The following is a 21,868-nucleotide window of genomic DNA, read 5'->3' on the forward strand; positions in this document are numbered from 1 at the left end:
AGACTAAACTACTTCTAATGATTTATCCATTAGAAGAAGATATGTTAAAGCAGATAGCTATTGAAATATTTTAAATATTTATTAAATATTATGTAATTTTTATGCCTGAAAGCTTTAAATACATATATTCTATAGTTTGTGACATCTGACATTATTTCTAACAAGACAATTAGAAATATAAGGGTTTTAAAAATCATTATAATTTAGAATTGTGAATATAAGACTTTGAAGATTATTTTTTATATATATATATATTAATTTGGGGATATGTTTTTGTGTTATCCTAGGAAGTAGAATCAAATTCTCCTGCAGCACTGGCAGGTCTTAGACCTCACAGTGATTATATCATTGGAGCAGATACAGTCATGAATGAGGTAATTAGTGTGTTTATTAATAATGAAAATTATATAATATTTTCTCATGGATATATGAGTTAGGAGGATATTTGTATACAGTCGTCTCTCAGTATCCTTGGGGAATTGGTTCCAGGACCTCCCGCTGATACCCAAATCCATGGATGCTCAAGTCCCTGATATAAAATGGCGCAGTATTTGCATATGACCTATGCACATCCTCCTGTATACTTTAAATCATCTCTAGATTACTTATAATACCTAATACAGTGTAAATGCTATGTAGATAGTTGTTATACTGTATTGTTTAGGGAACAGTGACAAGGAAAAAAGTCTGCACATGCATAGATGCAGTTTTTTGTTTACTGAATATCTTTCATCCACAGTTGGGTGAATCCACAGATGCGGAACCCACAGATTCAGAGGACCAACTGTACTTTGCATTTAGAATTGAAATTTTGGTCTATGGTGGTCACATTAGCTCGTGCCTCAGAGTTTTAAATGGAACATCTGGGAGGGGTCTTATTAGTTATAGCTGTGAGGAAAAACATATTCCATGTGGCAATGGCACAGATTTTGCGTATAGTATACAGAAATCTCTTATGCACCTCAGGACTAAATCAAATCCTCATATTGGTCATTGATTTCATTTTCTCTTTCTCTTTTTGCTTTTTAAGCTCAGCTATACTAGATCTTTTTCCTTGTCCATTAGCTAGTGGAAATATACCTTGTTAAATCAAAATGGAGAAAAAAATAAGGTGCCCAGATATCCAGTTCTTAGAAAATAAAAGCAAAATATGTATATTTTGGATGTAGAAGAGTTTTACTAAGAATGCTGACTAGCTCTTAATGGATCTGGGCACAAGGCCTTGTACATAGGCCTTGCTTGAATTAATATATAGAATTATATATTGAATTAAACTACTTGCTTGGAGCATCAGTTTTAAGAGAAGATTTCAGGACCCAGAATTTGTAGTTTTAAGGGTTTCCCAGGTGATTCTGATAGTAGCCAGGTTTGAGACCCACTGTTCTAAAGTACCGTAACATAAAAATATTTTTCTCCTGTGATACTTTTGCAGTCTGAAGATCTATTCAGCCTTATTGAAACACATGAAGCAAAGCCACTGAAACTTTACGTGTACAACACAGACACTGATAACTGTCGAGAAGTGATTATTACACCAAATTCTGCATGGGGTGGAGAAGGCAGGTAAGGTCATTTTTTAGGCTAAGTTATGACTGCTTAAACTTACCAGTCAGATGTGTTGCAAACATTGATTATTTTCAAATGTTATTGTTTTATTATAAGACTCTTCTTGAAAAAAGGAAAGAGCTGAGCTAGAATATTGAAACCAGTAATTCATTTTTTTAAAAGTATATGTGTAGGGAACATTGGTATATATACTGTAGTCTTTTTCTTTACTGATCTAAGAGCTAACAATATTTTTTTCTTTGAGGAATTATGGAGCATAATCCATGATTATAGAAAAAGCTAGGGTTTGGAAACTTTCCAAATGTTTTGTAAAAGTTCTAGCCTTTGGGAAAAGGATTTCTCAGTTGCTGCAGGCAGGGAAAGCTTCCATTTGCTCACAATATCTTTACCTACACTACCTGAGATTCTTCAGCTGAATGTGTGTCACCACCAGAATTCTAACTTGTTGCAGTCTGAGAAAAATAAGATAGAGGTATCACCTAAGAATCTGTCCTGTCTGGGGCAGTACTTGATCTAGTTATCATTGTCCATTTTCCAGGTTTATAAACACCCAGAAATATGATCTTCTCAGGGCTTTCAAAATTTATTCATTTCAGAGGGACTACCTTATATAAACTGAATTTGTAAAGAAGCTTCTGTATATTCATTTGAATGGCAAATTTTCAGTTTACAATAGAAAAATACCCTCTCCCCAGTTAGAAGAATACTCAGGTCAGATTAGCATACAAGTGTGCTTGGTGAGCATGGAGTCAAAGTGCAAGGAAAGGATCTGTGGATGGTGAAGTTCAGCAGTGCAAGGACATTGCTGTTTATTTCATTTTAAATTATATTGTCTAGATACTGCCAGTTCTCATTCTTGGAGCCCTTCTTTGCTAGACTCATGGCAATTCCTTTTCTTTGGAGGGCAGTTTTCATTTTGGTCAGGCGCATACAAACCATTTTCCTGAGTCTGGCTCTGACCATGCATTTGGCATATCTGTGCCTCTGTTTCCATTTCTTCCTCAGAGGCTGACCACATTTCATTCATTACATCATATTTCTCTTCCTATCATTATTAGGCTGTCTTTAAGTTTGCAGAGGGTCTGGCTATTGCCTCAAGTGCCTTTTCTACCACCACTTAGTTATTTAGTTATGTTGATTAATAAGCACCTTATTTTAAAATGCAGCTACATCTAAAAGGCTATCATTAATTAGTATAAATTATTTAGTCTTACTTTCTTCATCTAAGTCTGAGATCTAGTCCAGTGAGAATTGCAGTTTTTATGGGGAAGGAAGAAGGAATGAGTAAGATGAAGCATCTTTGTGCAAATCAGATTTAGATAAGGAAGAGCTACAGATGGCCACTGCCACAGCTCTCCCAGCTTTTCGTGGTGGTGCTGGTACCCATGGAGATAATAGCTGCCTTGGGTAGCTGTGTATGCCCTCCTCGGAAAGTGTCAAGTAGTTTGGTAAATAAAAGAGATCATGATGGAAACATAGGTTGAAACCTGATTGTAGAAGTTCTTAAATACCATAGTCAGCCTGCCTGTCATGTGGGAGACCAGGGTTCAATTTCCTAATGGGGAACCATTAAAAAAAAACAACAACATAGTCAGGAATTCGGATACACCTTGAGCGGTGGGACTATGAGATTGTATCAGTAGAGGTTCATTGGTTCCTACAGTAGAAACCAGCTGTCACTGTCAAAGCAGAAATGAATTTATTGATATGGATTAGCTCATTTACTCAAAGAGACAGCTAATGAAACAGGCACGGAAAGGGCAGGACTCAGAACACCTTACCTTCATCAGCATTCTACTGAAGGGATAAAGCCATTTTTGGTTTCTCTTTGACTCCCAAGATTTGCAGCCCTGGGTGAGAGGTAGATTTGCCTGGTTTTGGTCATGGGCAGCTCCCTTGGTTTTGGCAGTGTAGGCATCCTGATTGACAGTACACAACATCATCCTGCCAGCACTGCACACAACAGCAGCGAAGTAATTCCCCAAAGGGAGGAAGGAGAAAGGGGTGTTGGGAGGCCAGCAGACTGTGGGAAGAAGCAGTGTGACCACATCTTATTAGAAAGATGTCTCTGGTGGCAGTGAGAGGATGAATTAGAAGGAATGTAGATTAAATATACACAACTGATTTGTGTCAGGTTCTGAACTAAAACTATGGGATGTATAAATGATATCATCATAAAAAAGAGCTTAGAGCTCTTCGGTGGAAAGGCTGTCTGTCATTCAGGCAGTAGACAAGTTCTGTGCCCCTAAGAACCTTAACATTTTTATTGGAGGGAGACAGAGACAATAAACAAATATCCATTGTGTTGGATGATGATAAATGTTTGAAGAAAAACAAAGGAGTAAGGTAGTGTCCATGGTGGTGGAAGGGTGGTAGTCAAGGGAGACCTCTGATTAGATGACATTATTTAAAAGAATGGAAATATGTTTGTTTTTATATTTCAAAACCTCAAAAAAAGCTATCAAGCTATGATTGATAACAATAACTTTAAGAAAAAATGTTTTTATAGCCTAGGATGTGGCATTGGATATGGTTACTTGCATCGAATACCTACACGCCCATTTGAAGAAGGAAAGAAAATTTCTCTTCCAGGACAAATGACTGGTACACCTATTACTCCTCTTAAAGATGGATTTACAGAGGTAAGATAACTTTACTACCTGATTATATCATAAACTTCCCACCGAAACAAGTGTGTCTGTGTATATAGTGATAGCACTAATTGAGATAGGGAAGATGATGAGTTAAGAATTGATCGTGTTGAATTTGAGATTCCTGTAAGATATCCAGATGGAGGTTAGATATGAGTTTGGATTTTAGGACAGAGGATAGGACTAGAGATGCAGATTTGGGAATCATCCACAAAGAGAGGATAATTTAACTCAATGGGTTTGAAAAAAAATTGTCAAGGGATTGGGCCTGGGTAGGCCAGAGAACTGAGATCAGAATCTATCATGTTATTAAGACTTCCAGCTGATTTCTTTCGTCAGTGATGAGAGTTCAAAAAAAAAAAAAAAAAAAAAAAACTGGCTGAGAATTTAGAGAAGAGGAAAGCTGTGGTGTTCTAAAGGTTGAGTAAAATGATTTCTGGGTGGTTAGAGAGAGTAGAACCTAATGAGGAAGTAGCTAGACCAGTGTGTGTAACTGGGGGTAGAAGCCCTATGTCCAGGGACTGGAAATGACAGGATAGAGAGATGTTTACAGTGTGTGGTCCCTGGATGTTTCAGAATTAGGAACGAGTGTCTGAAGGCAGAAGTACCAAATGAAACTATTGACAGCTGTGATCCAAATATATATCTGTAAGGCAGGTGAGAGGCAATATTTATATTTTCTTTTAAATTAACTTTTTTTTTTTTTTTCTTTTTCTGGAAGGTCCAGCTGTCCTCAGTTAATCCCCCATCTTTGTCACCACCAGGAACTACAGGAATTGAACAGGGTCTATCTGGACTTTCCATTAGCCCAACTCCACCAGCTGTCAGTAATGTTCTCACTACAGGTGTGCAGAAAAATATATTATGCTTTCAATCTACTTTGTTTTACATGCTGTTCTTGTGTAGAATTTAGAAATTAATGCCAGTGTGCCTTAAAAACTGTAAATGTGCTGTGCATGGACAGGTCCTGTGAAAGCTAGTACTAAATCACCACTTATGCACACAAAGGGCCAACACTAAAACCTCTGCTCTGCAAGTTTTAGACACTGGGCTTCTCTTAGATTACACAACTTGCAGAGTCAGGACTCTTCCTTTAAATTCTACTTAATTGCTTTATTTACTTAATAAATGTTTGCATAGTTCCTAGGTCATAGGCACTGGAGATGCAAAAGTGAACAGGATACTGTTCCTTTCTTAGGGACTCAGTCTTGCTCAGGGTCATGTGCCTGTCTCCTTCCTCTTCTGTTTTCTTGTTCAGCCTAATACAGTCCTTTTTATTTTTTGTAGTTTTTTAAACAGCTTTATTGATATATAATTCACATACTGTTCACCCATTTAAAGTGTACAGTTCAGTGGGTTTTTGTATATCTGCAGAATTGTGTAACCAACACCTCAGTCCATTTTAGAATACTTCATTACCCCAAAATAAATCCTGTACCCATTATTAGTCACTTTCTATTTTTCCTCAGCCCTCCAGGCCTAGGCAACTGTTAATCTACTTTCTGTCTATGGGTTTTCCTAACCTGGACATTTCATATAATACGTGTGCTCTTTTGTTCTTTTGTTCTTTTACTTAGCATAATGTTTTCAAGGCTTATCCATGTCGTAGCATATATTAATACTTCATTTCTTTTTATTGCTAAATAATGTTCCATCATATGGATATACAGTATTTTGTTTATCCATTCATCAGTTGAGGGACATTTAGGTTGTTTCCACTTTTGAGCGCTTACGAATAATGCTACTATGCACATTTGTATACCAATTTTTGTGTGGACATATGTTTTCATCTCTCTTGGGTATATATCTAAGAGTGGAATTACTGGGCCATGATACAGTCCTTAACTTGGTGTGTTGGTGTAATTTATTTTACCCTTTCCTTTTCCTAATCTGTTTTTGGTTTTTATTCTTCATAATACCTAGAGTATATTATTTATTCAATAAATGTTGGGTAAGTAAATGAAATACTGACATGGTTTAGTTATATTTCATTTTAATACCTTTTATTCTTGAGGTTTTTTAAATATTTGTATTCATAATTTGCTTATACCCACTTTGTTCTGGAATGAACTTAAAACAGCCCACCAAGATGTATTAGTAAGGTTAATAGTATGGTGTCTGGAATTGGTCCCCTAGGTTCAAATCCCAACTCTTTTCAAAGTCTTGGTTTCTTTCCCAAATATGTGGATTTTCTAGATGAAATTTAAAATTTCAAACATACACAAAAATGATGGTATAGTATAATGAGCCCTTATCACCCAGTTTCACAAGGTATCAATATGGTGACCTACTTTCCCACTCCCTCTTTGCTGGTGTTTTTTACAGCTTTATCGAGGTATAATTTGGCATACCATAAAATTAACTCACTGTAAATATACAACTCAGTGATTCTTAGTAAACTTATAGAGTTGTGCAGGCATAACCACAATCCAGTTTTAGAACATTTCCTGGATGAAATTAAATATTAATGTCATCAGTATCTAATCATAGACACCGTTGGAAGAGATCTTAGAGTTTATTACATTCAAGCAGTGTGTGAGTCCTTTTTATGATATTGTGATTTTTTTTCTTTTACACTATCAGATAGTCCTCCAGTTTATTCCTGAATGGACTTAGTAAAGATGGGTTGGGGTACTTCCCAAGGCAATAGTCCTTTCTGGGTCTGAATAACTCTTACCTGCTTTTGAGTTGAGTGTTCTGATACTATATCTCTTTCTGATTTTAGGAGACAGCTGACATCTACGAGTTCCACTTTCTTTGACATTTAAAATGTTTTCTTATTACATTATAGTTATACTTGTATTGCCTTATAAGCACATGCACTGAGATCCCTGGCTTAGCAGAGAAGTGGCCTCTTGAATATTAAAAACAGTAACAAAAATAAAGCAAAAATTATTGAAAAGAGACTGAAAGAAATTGGCATTTTCACTTTTAAGTAAATCAATTTAAAAAGGCTAAAATGTTCTAGCATCATGACATATGAGAAACAACTTTTCATTAGACATTTATTTTTCCATCTTCACTTTTAATTATATTGCTTACTAAGTAGCCCCAACAGTAACTGTAGAGATATAAAAGTATAAATTATTTTTCAAACTTCTTGTGGATTTGAAAATTTGGGGATTATGGAATTTTTTAGAAAAGGAATATATCATTTTGAAATGGCATTGGTCACCCCTCACACTCCCTATTCCCCTTCCTTGCTTGATTTTTCTGTAGAGAACGTATCATCATTTTCATGCTTTGTGTTTTAGTTGTTTGATACCTTTCTCCCTTCCTTTTCCTGTCCCTCATTAGAGTGTAAATTTCCTGTGGAGCCCTTGCCAGTGCTTCAGCTAGGGCCTTCTTTTTTTTTTTTTTTTTTTTTTAAACTTTTGCATGTCTTCGATCTCTGCAGAAAAGTAGATACATGAATAAATAAATAAAAGACTGAAAATGGTTGGTTCATACTTTTAGGCACAATTCTTTCCTGCTACCATTTTTAAGCAGATCTCCGTGAGACAAAATCTAGAATCCGTGTGCACTATTACAATTGTTTTGATATCAGCAAAACCTCCCCCTCAAGGAGGTGGTAAATGTTAATAGGTATGTCTTTACTAGGTGTTATCCCAAGGGTTGCTTGTATCTGAAGAATATAGCCTCTTTAAGTTAACATCAGGAAAAATTGGAATGTGTTAGACTTCAACAAAGTGTAACGGAACCTAAGGTCAAAAGGAAATGGAGTTTCATAAAGCCAAATCATTCATTCTGTCTCCAGAGATTCGTGTGCTCTTTTGTTTCTTTCAGGCCATCTGTGTCATTCAGCTACTTCACAGACCAGCATTCACTGTTTCACAGGGGACATGGCCCTCCAACAACGCCAGGTTTACATGGCGTCTTAGTTCAGGAGCCCAGTAGAGATTGACCAGAGTCCCTTTTTCAAATTTCTAAGACAGTTTTCTAATCCAGCTGTGCTTAGGTGAGGTATAAACCTCTTGCCCAGTGAGCTTAGCCAGGGTTGGGGTTGCACAGCCTCCCACCCCCTTTGGCCCAGCCTTTGTTAAGATCCATGGGCAGAGTAGGTGGGTTGGCTCTGAAGGTGGTGTAAAGTCAGTGATGCAGCCAGAGATCGGGACTGAATGGAGACCTGACCATGGTGGGGGCAGGGAGCTGAAGATTGTCCTAATATAGTCTCTCCTTTATTGACTGAACTTGTTAGAAATTTTTTTTTAATTGTGCTTTTATTTTAGGTGTACCAACAGTACCGTTATTGCCACCACAAATAACCCAGTCCCTCACTCCTGTGCCACCAATGAACCCAACTACTACATTACCAAGTAAGCAGCAGGAGACTAGAGATGATATTGGTAATGATAATAGCATTACCAGTATTTCCATCTCAAAAAACAGTGAAAAAGTCTTACGCCTATTTTGTGACTTTTTGTCTTCTCATCTCATTTTATCAGTGCAGTAACGTTGTGATAAATGAAAGTAAGTGGCAACTCTCCTTAGTAGACAAGGAAACAGATGTTAGTTACCAGCTAGTTAGCTGCCAAGCCTAGGGTTCCTTACCCCCAGCCAACTACCACCTGTTCCGAGTCCCACAGTGCAGTGTGAGCCCGGAATAGGAATTATAGAAGTCCATTCTTCCACACCTCCCTAGTTAGTACTTTCTGAGAGTTCACGTAAACAGGCACTATGTCCTGGAAGAGAACACTCCTTATTTGGGTCTTCAGTAGCTCTAACATTAAATTAAATTTCCGTGTATTTTTCTTAGTATTCCCAGTGAAGACCACATCCCTTTTTCCAGCTGCTAACAATTGAATATTAATTCAGTGATCAAACATACTTTCATTGTGAGGGCCTTTAATTATATGGCTAAAGATGTCATTATGCAGGTATATTAAGCCATGAACCAAATGTGTACACACACACACCCAGGACAGTGAAGCAAGTGTGGTAAAATATTAACGTGGAGAATTTGGGTGAAAGGTATATGAGGGGATTCTTTTTACTACTTTTGCAAATATAAGACTGAAATTACTTCAGGATTAAAAAGAAAGCCAGAGACTGTAAACCTCGACCAGCATAGAAAAATTCAGTTCCATTTACTGCCATATTTGCTGAAATAAATCAGCCTATTCTCCAAGGCACTTAGGCTATCGTCATTTTTGTTCCAGAGTTTTACTAGTATTAGTTATTTGTTTTAACCTTTACCCATTTTGCCATCTAATCTTTAGTTATAGAAGTATATTTCAGCTAAGTGAGATTTTGTTGTTAATATTATAATACAAAACTGCCATACATTAAGTGGCCTTCTGGTATTCTCACTTTGAAGTGGATAGTATTTCTTTCAATACACAAGGATTTATTTTTTGCCCAGGTGAAGTGATTTACCTTTCATTCTCTTCTGCCTTCTGTTTAGGTCTGATGCCTTTACCAGCAGGACTCCCCAACCTGCCCAACCTCCCCAACCTCAACCTCCCCACACCGCACATCATGCCAGGTGTGGGCTTACCAGAGCTCGTGAACACAGGTATGTTGCCAATCTTGCCCTCCTAGGACGCTCTCTAATAAAAACCTCTATTCAGGAAAGCCAATCTTCTATTTCAGCTTTTTCTAGAAAGGGCAAGTCAGTTTAACAAATTTCAGCTACTTTAATAATATTTTTTATTTAAAAAGCTTTAAAAAAATAAGAGGAAAGAATATCTTTGTGATCTTCCTCTGCCTGGCCGCCTCTCCTCCCTTTCTCTCCCTGAACCCTGACAGCTCAAGTACCAGAAAGGCCCATTGTAGAAATAAAGAGCAGTGGCGTGGCATTGCCGCACTGAATTTGATGAAGGGTGTGCAGCTCGCCCAGTGAAGGTGAATGCATTCCCCTTTATTCTCTTCGTATTTGGGGGCAGCTGCCGTGGGGGTGCATAATAGTGTCTGTTTAGCCCAGGCCAGAAATGTAGGCTGTACAACTCTCACACCTCAGTCGGCTGGGTTTGATATTTGATGAATATTCTCCATTATTAACAAATGTTTTTATAGTAAAAACTAAGAGATTTTAGCTGCAGGTAATTAAGATAGCAGATATTCCAAGTGTCAGCACTCAGATTTTATGCCCTGATGGAAATGAAGCAGAAGTGTCTCACACGTTTGCTTTCCAGTTAATGATTACCCAGCTTACCTTAAACTTTGGGATGGCTGACTTTTAGTTGAATACCTCAGTAGTTTGACCAATCAGTGATGCCAGTGAGTGATCTTACTACACCATGGTGCACATTGTCACTGTTGCATTTCTATCTAGATTATAACTGTCCCTCTCGTGACACTCACCATCTGTATATATTCATTAATCCACTTAGTTTTTAGCACAAGGGTTTAAAAAACAAGGTAGGGAATACTAGTAAACTCAAACTACCATTTACTGTCTTAGCGCTCCCTCCGTCTTTTTTGTGTGTGTGTGTGCCCTGTGTTCTTGATCCTCCTCTGTGCTTTCCCCAATTTTACAGGCTCTAAGAGCAACCAGCCCAGTGGTTGCCCAGAACCTGTGTATTTACACCCTGCCTTTCCTTTGTCTCTTGAAGTAATACTCCTTTCCATCATTCTGCATTCAAAAATCATCAGAATAAACCCACTAAGTATAATATAAATAGGTGTCAATCACCGGGCTTACCCAGAGGCTGGGCATCTACAGTGAGGTTAATGGAGGGGGCTAAAATCCAGGCCCTTCCCTTGCACAGCCTACACAGGAGGGTTGGCCCCTAAATTTCTTTTAACTGGTGTCCACCAAGAAGGCAGCTTCAACTCCTGTGTGACATCCAGTGCAGCTGCATTGCCTGCTGTGTGGCTCCTGTGTGTCTTGACAAGGAGGATCCTTCCCTGAGCTGGTTTCCCTCCATGCCAGCTCAAGTCACATGGCACCTAGACAGCTGGAACCTTTCCTCCTGGCCAGCTGCTATTGCAGGCAGTGTTTCACTCTGTCATGGCCTCCAGCTGGAGTGCAGATAAGCAAAAGTTGTGATTTGTGTTCTCTCCTCAGCTGTAATTTCCTAATGCAGTGCAAATAACAATAGTCATTTGACTATGCCTACTGCTCTTGTAGCGCGGGGAGGATATATGATCTATGCTATTTCTGTCCTAGGTTTTCCACCTCTTCCTTCCTTGCCTCCCCGAAACCTACCTGGCATCGCACCTCTCCCCATGCCATCCGAGTTCCTCTCGTCATTCCCTCTGGTTCCAGAGGGCTCTTCTGCAGCAAGCTCAGGGGAGTTGCTGTCTTCCCTCCCACCCACCAGCCACCCACCTTCTGACACTGTCGTGACTACTGCAAAGGCAGATGCTGCCTCCTCGCTCACTATGGATGTGACACCCCCCACTTCGAAGACCCCCACAACTGTTGAGGACAGAGTCAGCGACTCCGCCCCAGCCAGTGAGAAGCCAGTTTCTGAAGCTATGGATGCAAATGCTTCTGAGTCACCTTAACTTTGAACCGTTCCTTGGAATTGGCGTGGTGTATTTACTTAGCCAGGGGAGAGTGTCTGGAAATGCAAACTATCATTAATTTCATACTAGTTTGTACTGTATCTGTAGGTGTTCTGTAAATAATTCTAAGGGGAAAACTAAGCAAGAGGACGTGGGCTGCCAAGTTGGTGTGGGGCTCACGAGCCAGGGAGGGGAATGTCAGAAAGTGCTTGTATTTTGAACAACCAAAAATAATTGTAAGGGTGGCTTGTTGCCAGGCTTCCACTGCCATTGTTGGGGGTGTACATCTTTGGGAAATGTGGTGGCAGGGTTTCCACTTGGTTCCTTGTCCCCTTGCTGCTCCTTCTGTAAGAAAATGGAATATTTTATGCCTAGTCTTCACACACAACATTTCTTGTACTTTGTAAATTGTTTGCGAGAATGCAGACCACCTCACTAAACTGTAAGAGGAAAAGATATTTTACTTTTGGTCTCCATGAATCGCATCTCTAGTAAGGTTTACATGAAAATTCTAACTGAAAGTGTTTGTTAAAGTTACACAACGTGCACTATTAATTGAACATCTTTTTATTCAGTCTATACTCAGATCCTTGTTTTGAGCTCTCAAAATTACTCAGACAACATTTTGTAACTGCTGTTGTTGCTTTATACGTCTACCATAAAATGGCATTTAAAAAGAAATAAAGGAGGTGTTGCACAGTTTTAAACCAGTAGGTGGCACTCTGTGGCTACTTATAATATTATAGCTATCCTGGGAAAGCATAGATAGAGCAATAAATTACAATAGCTTTACTTTTCTTCTTGTGTTACATTTAAATTACAGTTCTTAATTGCCGTGTGTGCACTTGTTACTCTCCAGTATGTCACATATCTTTAAAGTCATGTTTCATGTCTTATGTTTGCTTTCTAAGTTTTCTAAAAGGTGGTAAGTTAACTGGAGTTGATATATTGAATGAAATTAAAAGCATAGTATATCCCTGTTTTTGACATGAGATGAAAAAGGTACATCTGTTATGTTATTGACCTGGTACTAGCATGAAGACATCCCCTGCAGTGATGGACATTGCTGAGGCGGCAATGTGGCTTACCTCTGCCTACTCAACTGGAAATTGGTCATCAGTGCCAACCTGGCGCCTATAAGAGCTTTTATGCTATATCCATTCCTGGAGCCAGGTTATGCTTAAAGCTGAATGATAAAAGAAGCCTCCAGCTCTAATCACAGCTGCTTCTGTTTGCACTGAAATATTTCTAGACTATTTCAGTTAACATTCATATTTTTTTTAAAGGAGCTTATAACAGGAAAAATACTCAAACGTTTAAATGTTATAAATTTTGACTTTCTAGGATAGGAAAATTTGAGAAAGTTATTACTTTCTAAAAGATGCTCAAATTGAAAAACAACAAATCTTAAGGAGATTCCCTAGTAGAAAGCAAATGAGTAATTTTTAAGCTTTACAAAATGATTTCTTTTAAATAGCAGTTCCTCCAATGCAGTGGTTCTTAATTCCTTTGCAGTTACAGTTCTCATTTGAGAGTGGTGACAGTCCTGGACTGTCTTCTCAAGAAAATGTCCATAAGCATGTATGAAACACTAAGCTCTGGGGAGAGAGAGGAGGATTCTTAATACCCACTTGGAAGATGAACACAGACTTGGCCGAGATTGGCTCATTGCATCTTCTCTGAGGTGGAAAACACTTCAGTGTGCTCTGCTTTCTTCAGGAAAACCAGTTTCAGTCTTTATAGGCAGTTGTAGGTCCTCTGCCAGTTTCTAGAAACGTAGATGTGAAAATCAGTGTCCCTGATAGGAGGCCATTCCCTGTGGCTTTGTAGGGGAAACAGACCAGGGTGTCAGTCCTTAGGGCACCCCAGGATAAGGAGATGGAGCTCCACAGCCAGCTTGTGAGATGAGCCCAGAGAGTCAGTGTCATTCAGTGTGCCCAGGTTCACACAAGAAAGGCACAAGGCAGTGATGGGGGAGGCAGTAGTTTGGACTAGGTTCAGTTATCACAAAAATTCTCACAGTAATAATGGCTTAAACAAAACTTTCTCATGTCCAGATGGAGTGGGTCTGAGGCAGGCCTGGCCTGCTGCAGTGTCAAAGGCCTCAGCTTTACCCAGTTCTACTGGGTGTGGTTTCCATTCTCAAGGTCATCACATGGTTTGAGATGGCAGCTAGAGCCCCAGCCATTCCAACCTCATTCAGCCAAAAGAAGAGAAGGGCATCCCCCCCCCCCCACCTTCCTTTGGGGACACTTCAGGGAAGTTCACACAGTGCTATGTTTACATCCTTCTGACCAGCGTGAAGTCCCATGGCCATGTCTAGCTGAAGGGGGCTGGAAAATGGAGTCTTAATTGCAGGTCGCCATGTGCTCAGCTAAATCCCTGGGGGTGTCTCAGCAGAGGAAGGAGAGTTGCCAGTGAGGGACAATGAGCAGCCACTCTGGAGCCCTTGGGTGGGCACACATGTGGCCCCACCGTTTACCTAAGATTTGAGAGAACCAGAAGAGGCACCTCAGGTGAGGGGTACTAGGCAGAGGGACAGAAGGTTTCTGAGACGTGACATTTGCCATGAAGAGTTATTCAGATAGAGACCATGCAAAGTTAGGAAGTCTTCAGTGTTAGCACACAGGGGCTGGACCCCGATGGGCCCTATGTGCTGGACCAGGAGTTTGAGCTTTGGCTTAAACACAGGAGTCATGAAGGATTCCCTGGGGAGAAGCCCAGCCTAGCAGTGTGAGCTGGAGGGAAGCAGCAGGAGGGACAAGCCCATTTTGGTAGCTGAGATTCTACTTTGAGTCTGTGATGATAACTTTACCTTTTCCTCTTTCATTTTTGTTCCTGATTTATGTTTAGTTCATTACTAAACACACTTACTTTGGGAACAGCTCATTTCCTAAAAATTCTGGAGACCTAGAAATGGCCTGTGGCCTCTACCTTATCTATAAGGCACCAATAAAGCTCAAAGGTGGCCCTGCCTTGGATGTCCGAGCATTGCTGTTTATCACTACAGTGGGGATGTGAGTCCACACACTGCTGGAGCTGCTGTGGTGACATGGAAGACCTGCTCCCACCTTTAAGGAACATAAGGTTTAGGTAGAAATAAAAAGGCAACATGCTGACAGTTGATGCAAACTGCAGCAAATGAAGATTCTCAGAATGGAGACAAGGGGTATAGAGGCTGGCGTAGGGAACATTCTCTGGCAGCTGAAGAAAGATTAGCAGGGCCTACATTTCAGCAGGTGGAAAAGACGTTAAAAATTCAAGGGATGGGTTCTAGTGGGAGCTCACAGTAGAAAAGCCCTAGATGTTATAGCCTCCAATGGTCTGTTGGCCACAGGTACATTTATTTTATTAGAAAATAAAGTGTATCTTAGTTCAACGATTTCTTTGTCAAAGGTCTTTTCTTGCAGAGAGTGGTCCCTTTATTTTTAATAGCAGTTATTTTTCAAGAAAGGCTAGGTCTCCCTGTCTAGCCTGAAGATGAAAGCCTTCACCTTTAATTATATGATCACCCAGCATGAGTTGCAACCCTGTCTTGCAGATTAGAGTCACCTCAATTAGAATACAGATTCCTGGGCTGTTGGAGTTTTTAAAAATTTCCCCAGGGAAGGGGATGAGAGCCACCACACTGAAAACTGACACTTCTTTCTCCTGGGAAGTCAAGTGGGTCCATAACCAGGAGAGGTGATAAGGCCACATAGGGAGGTCAATATGGACCTGGCAGGTTAGTTCAGTTGGTTAGAGTACAGCCTTGTAACACCAAGGTCATGGGTTCAGATCCCTGTACCAGCCAGCCACCAAAAAGAGGTTATTGTCCAGCAAGACACTGAGTGTTTACTTTGACCACTTAGTAAAGTGCACAGGGTAGAGGAGGAATCCTTTCACCACTGATATTTTTTGCATTAGATCTAGGAAGAATAATTTTCATCATGGCTAACTGATGTGTTCCTATATGGGTCTCTTGAATATAGAGCCAATTGATTCAATAGAAGAATGAAGAATTAATACCAAAGCCAGTTACTGGAGAAGTAGAACAACAGGTCAGTGGCACTTCCTGTCAAGATGGTGGAATAGATGGTCCCGAGCATTGCTCTCTCCCACAAATCAACCAATTTACAACTTGGGCGGCTAGAGCTCAGGGGAAGAGGAGGAGATACCTACGGATGCATGAAGGTGGGAGAAACCACGATGAGAAAGAAAGAACTGCTCTGACCATTTCGAGCTCCGGCCGCTTCCAGGCTGGAGCTGCTGAGCACTCAGAGCTGGAGCTGGCATAAGCCACAGCTGTGCCCTTCAGATGGAGTTGCCTGAAGGCAGCAGGGGAGAAGAGGGCCTTTGTGGCCCGCAGGCCAGCAAGACCACTAATAGGGTTCCCATGGACCCACATAGGAGCAAGGAGCCACAACAACTGAAAAAAAGGAGCCACTCAGAGGCCAGCAAGGGACCAGCACGTGGCCCGCCCCATGGGAAGTGTTTAGAGCATGGGCGATGGGGAGATGGGCCACCAGGGGAACACTGGGGCACAGGAAGCTGATCTGCCCCCCAATCAGTGCAGGTCCACTCAATGGAAACTGGTCAGGAATATAGAACTGCAGGGGGTGTAGTTCACAGAAAAGACTCAGGCCCAGACCAGAGTTTCTACACAACCCAGGTGTACCAGATCTCATGAGACCCGGAACTACCTATAGTCAGCCATTAAAACCTGAGCTGCACAAAAAGCCTTCCCCAGGGAATCTGCAGCAAAGCAACAATTTAGGTCAACCACAGAGCTCAAGTGCTGATCCCCACAGGAAGTACCCCCATTTTAGAAGTAAGCAAAGGACAACAAATTAGTTCCAGTGCAGCATTTAGGTGGTAGGAACAGCAAATAATCCAACACAGAACTGGCTGAAAAAACAAAATACCCATAGACTAAATACAAAGTTTGATATTAACTAGGAAAGGTCTCACATCACCAAAGAACACCTATAAAACCTAGAAGGACCACAATTCCCCTGGGCTACGAAGCCAGGGAGGAGGGAGGGCTGGGGGCCTTAGCCATGCCCCACAACACCCGCAACCAGCACAGCGATGACCACTGAACCACCACAGGAAGCACCCTCGGCTCTCCCGAGCCAGGAGGATGGGGGGGGCTGAGGGCCTCAGCCACACCCCTGACACGCAAAACCAGTGCAGAAAGCGCCCCAAGGTCTCCCAAGCTGGGGCAGTGGGGGGCCAAGGGCCTTGGACACGCCTTCCTAACACCCACAACCAGCCCAGAGACGACCACCGAGCTTCTGCAGGAAGAGCCCCGGGCTCCTGAACTGGGTTGGTGGGGGGCAAGGGCCTCAGACACAGCCCCCTGACATCTGCATTCAGCCCAGCAATGACCAAGACACCACTGGAAGCCCCCTGGTCTCCCCTGCAGGAATGAGGGGGGTGCCATTGGCCTTGCCCATGCCCCCCTCCTTCCTCCTGCTCTCACCCTGTTTCCTTCCCCCTACCCCTCTACCCCTCCCTGCCAACTGCTCCACAAAACATCACAGAATGTAAGAATATTAATAAACAAACTTAAACAAATAAAATTAAAAAATAAACAAATATTTTGTAAATAAAACATACACACACACAAAAAAAACAGGCCAGTGGAAGAGTAAGTGGGACCCAAAGCTGGGGGCTGGGAAGGGCGGGGGCTTGGTGAGAAAGTGCTGCGGGCAGGATGCAGCCAGTGGCGAGGTCGAAGCAGAGTTTCCACCTGCTGAAGGGTGGGGAGGAGTGCAGAACCTGCCGCCTCTCCAGAGAGTTACATGAACACAGGCACTCTCTGGTCACTCTTTGCCAGTTCAAACAAACAAAACATAAGCAAATTCCACACTCCACAGGGACTTTGGGTGTTAGAGTAGGTTGCGCCATATTTCCTGGAAATAGATACAAGCCCATGCTGCCTGAAGGCCGCTGGGGCTTGGGATAGTAACAGTTGGCAACATTTATTAAGTGTTCACTGTTCATGGCATGAATAATGAGGTGAGGAGAAGCTGAGCCAGCTCCCAGCAAGCTCTTTGCAGGTCAATCTACCCAGCAAACAAGAGGTAGCAGACTGGTTTCCCCCCAGACATGTTTCCTTCCAACTGCCTTGTATATATTAAAATGTGAATTAAGTGCCAACATTTTAAAACAGAAGGTTTCATGTAAATCCAGATCTGAATTCTCTTGAAAAGAAGCAAGGTCTGGCAACAGATCAGCCCCACAGGGAAACAAGTGCCCCCCGACCCTGCACCCTCTGGTTCCCTCAGCCCTTTCCAGCCTGGCTGGGCCCCTCACCCCCCACCCAGGCATCGGGGCCTGCAGTGTCCAGTATTACTTGATCCTCACACTACTGAGGCTGGGAAAAGGGGACGGATGGCTGGGAACCTGAGGCTTCCTTTCAGTTAGGGGATCCAGAGCCCACGGGAATCTAGGATCAGAAAATAAGGTTCTTCAGGAACATCATTCATTTGGATCTGATGAATCACAGTGCAATGGGCACTAAGGTTGACAAAATTTGAAGCAGTCCCTTAGACTATAAACCTGGGGGAGAAAACAGCTCCCTGGACAATGATTGGGACAGTGACAGGAATTTGAGTTTCCCCAGCCTCTTTTCTTGAAACTAGTTCTGGGTCCCCAACCCATTACTTACTTGCTTTAACAACTGACTGTATTGGAGTTTATCATCTGTTCTTTTTTTCAGGGATCCCTGAATCTTGTCTCCCCGTCTGGCTTTCTTGCCCTCCACTCTTTCCAGCCTCACTTCCTGATGAGAGGCCTGTGTTTGCCCAGCTCCGGCCAGCCTGGCTTGGCTTGAGACTGGCACTAAGAAGTCTGCCTGACTACTTAGTCGGGGCAAGCATCTTCGAGAAGCATTTGAATTACTGTGGCAGAGGGGCGCGGTGATGGGAGCTTCTCATCTTTTCTCTTATACATTCATGTGTTGCTAGAATTTTTGAAAACACATTTGAATTACTTTTCAATCAGCAGAAACAATAGGGTTATTTCCATGTCGGGGGCATAGGGAGACTTACAGAGCCAGGGAAAGCCTCATTCCACCTCTGACTTCTGAAGTTTTTGATTTCAGTCAGTCCAGGGCTGACATCCCGGAGGTGGTTGCCTGCCACCTCCCCCAACAGCATCTCAAAGTCCCATGTTATGACTGGTCATAGGCAGACGGATCTCCCTACTAAGAAATCTCTAATGCTGGCCCTAGAGTAGAATTATCAGTGAGGTTTCCCTTAATAGACTTGCATTGTGACTGATTTGCAATGTCGTGTTGGTAAATCGGTTTGGCTAGAAATGTCCTCGTGTGGTTCAGACAGCTATGCTGAGAGACGAACCCAGAGACATGATGGCAAGAGTCCACATTGCTTCTAGGCATTATTCTGGCCTTCGATCTCCAGAAATAATGTTAGCTGTCAGGTGCATGAAGCATATGCGGCCCTAACATTGGTTCATTTAAGATCAGTGGCTCAACGACCCGTGTGCTTCTTGACCGTGAGGAACAGAAACGTTTGAACAAACTCTGTCTTGTTAGGGAGCTGAATCCAAGCAAGAAGAAACAGGCTCCTGTTGTATGAGTCAAGGAGCTCAGAGCTCATTCTGATTTTAATAAATGAGGCATTTACCTGCCTTGGTCTCTGCCAAGGTTTTGTTTTTCTTTTCCTGGAATGGCCGGAAATAAAAAAGGCATGAAACTTCAGAGACAATGAAATTCATTTTTTAAGATTCAGATCTCTACTAGGCAAACAGCATAACTTGAGAAAAAACCCACAACCCCCTGGGGATCTTTAGCACTCTGATGCTGCGGTATTCCAGGAGAGAACAGGAGAGGGTTGACTGTGGCTGAGGCTGGGCAGGCTTCACACTGTCACCCACAGTGTGATACACTAAGGAAAACACTTTTGGGGGAGGGGGGGCGGCCGACTGGCCCATATGGGGATCCAGACCCTTGACCTTGCTCTAACCAACTGAGCTAAACAGCCAGCCCCATAAAACACTTTTGTTGTTGTTGTTGTTGTTGTTGTCTTTTTCGTGACCGGCACTCAGCCAGTGAGTGCACCGGCCATTCCTATATAGGATCCGAACCCACGGCGGGAGCGTCGCCCGCTCCCAGCGCCGCACTCTCCCAAGTGCACCACGGGCTCGGCCCCATAAAACACTTTTTTAAAAATGTAATGCCTATTTATTTACTGTAACATGTACAGTATTGAAAAAAATAGTTGCTTTGGATGACTAGTTTCCTTTACAAATAAACTTTAGTGGGAAAAAGGAATCAACTTGAAGAGTGTTGTGGTCATAGCAGGTGCCAGGCACCGTGCCGGGCGAGTTTTCCTGTTCATTCTCATGGGCACCCCAGTCAGCAGGTGCGTCCTAATATCTCGGAGGCATCCAGGAATTCGCATGGCGGCGAGTTTTGGGGTAGGAGCTGAATCCAGGTAGGTCTGTCCAGTCCCAAGCCTCAGTTCTGTCCCCAAGCGGCGGTGCACCTGCTCTCCGCAGTGAACAACATTCACTTTCGCCCCGAGACTCCTGTGCTGCCACTTACCCACGTGGAGGACATCAGGGCCCAGGAGGGCTCGCGAACGGGACCCGCAGTGCGCGCCGGAGACCACCAGGTGGCGCCGCGAGCTGGGGAAAGCCGCGCCCTGCCGGAGGCCGCGGGGTCTCCAGGCCGGCCTCCCAGGGCGCCTGGGCGGAGTCGGGGCGTCGCCGGAGCAGCCCCCACGGTGGGGGCATCGTTGTGGCTCTGGCCCGCCGCTTTCCTTCCAGTGCGGACGTTTAGCTGGGTGGGGGACTGCAAAAGAGCCTGGGAACGTTCACCAATAAATAAAATTTCAAAACAAGTATCTCAACCTGAAGATTGTTAAAATGAAGCTGAAAAGCCCTTCAGGTGGCTGTGAAACCCTCAAATACTTGAAGGACGCATCAGGGGACTGAGCGCCTGGGGGGAGGTGCGGGGGCTTGCTTCCCTCCACCCCGGCCCCGACTCCGCTCTCGCCCAGCTCCCCAGCGCCAGCTCCCCCCGAGGTTAGAGCCTGGCTGCAGCGTCACACCTGCCGGCGCCCAGCGACACTCGTGGGCACAGCCGGACGGGGGCCTGGCCCCGGGCTGCCTCCACTCGCCTCGGGCGCCCCCCACAGCCCCGCGGAGCACGGGTCCTGCGTCACAGGCCCGAGGGCACCGAACGGGGCAGCTGGGTTTGGATCCCGCTGCCTCTGGATCCAAAGGCACCCCATCTCACTAGCAATTCCGTCTCCACTGGGATGAGGATAAGGGGATACTCCGGGTGGGTAGAGGTTCTCTTAGGGGGTCGAAGCGGAAGGCAGCGCAAGCCGCGGGACCAGCACCTGCCAGGAGGTTCTGAAATCCAGGTCGCTCCGGTGGCTGGAATGTGAAGGGCGAGGTATGAAGTGGCAGCACTTGCAGCCGCCGGGGAGGCTGGGCCAGACCGTGAAGGGCCTCGAATGCCACGCGGAGGAGCTTAGACTGTACTGTCCTGGGGAGCTGATACGGGTGGTTTTTGTTTTGGGGAGCGGAGTACTCAGGAAGCTTGCCCTTTACAAAGAGCATTGGTTTGCAAAACCTCCCTTTTAGCAAGCTGAAGACTTTTGCAGATGAAATATTTTATAGTAGATCGGAAACCCAGACCAAGGTGGAGCTGCCGGCAGCTTCCCTCTGAGCAGAGGAAGGAGGCCATAGTCACCCAGGAGTTGGTGGGCATGGGAAAAAAACCTTAGGATCTGATTTTATCCCAAAGAAACTTAAGCGCAGAGAAGTGCTGTGATGCCGGCGTCTCCCGCCGCCCAACCCACACCTCACCCGGACCCCCAACACCCCCATGCACCAGGCGCAGCTGTAGACGCGGCTAGGGGCGCCGCTTAGATGTCCCCTGGTCCTTTAGAGGCCTGGGAAGAGCCCAAAGCTGGATGCGGTGAGGCCACGCCTTCTGCCGCGCCTCTCTAGCCAAGGGGACCCTTTCAACCCGGCTCAGAAAAGCAACCCGTGGGCCAGCCCCTCTCAGCCCTGGGTGCTGTTTAAAATGCTGATGCCTGCGGAGCAGAGGAAGCAGGCTGGGGGCCCTGGAGATCGTCTCCGTTCCTTCATCTTATAGATGAAAACAGTGAGATCCGGGGAGGTTAAATGACAATGTCAGACACACGGCGAGGGGATGGAAGGGCTGGACCGAGCAC

At 43.5% G+C, this 21,868-nt stretch overlaps 1 protein-coding gene across 1 annotated transcript in view; it reads left to right on the forward strand.

The window, feature by feature from the left end:
- GORASP2 (golgi reassembly stacking protein 2) overlaps nucleotides 1-12,461 on the forward strand; it is a 29,318-nt gene extending 16,857 nt beyond the window's left edge. The window contains exons 4-10 of the mRNA XM_063114379.1: nucleotides 288-374; nucleotides 1,433-1,563; nucleotides 4,076-4,208; nucleotides 4,939-5,062; nucleotides 8,447-8,533; nucleotides 9,622-9,732; nucleotides 11,329-12,461. Of these exons, the coding sequence (XP_062970449.1) occupies nucleotides 288-374; nucleotides 1,433-1,563; nucleotides 4,076-4,208; nucleotides 4,939-5,062; nucleotides 8,447-8,533; nucleotides 9,622-9,732; nucleotides 11,329-11,669 (1,014 nt within the window). The 3' untranslated portion in view covers nucleotides 11,670-12,461. The remainder of the gene's footprint in view (nucleotides 1-287; nucleotides 375-1,432; nucleotides 1,564-4,075; nucleotides 4,209-4,938; nucleotides 5,063-8,446; nucleotides 8,534-9,621; nucleotides 9,733-11,328) is intronic.
- The last annotated feature ends 9,407 nt before the right edge of the window (nucleotides 12,462-21,868 follow it).

Source organism: Cynocephalus volans, chromosome 1, assembly GCF_027409185.1.
Source record: "Cynocephalus volans isolate mCynVol1 chromosome 1, mCynVol1.pri, whole genome shotgun sequence".
NCBI lineage: Eukaryota > Metazoa > Chordata > Mammalia > Dermoptera > Cynocephalidae > Cynocephalus > Cynocephalus volans.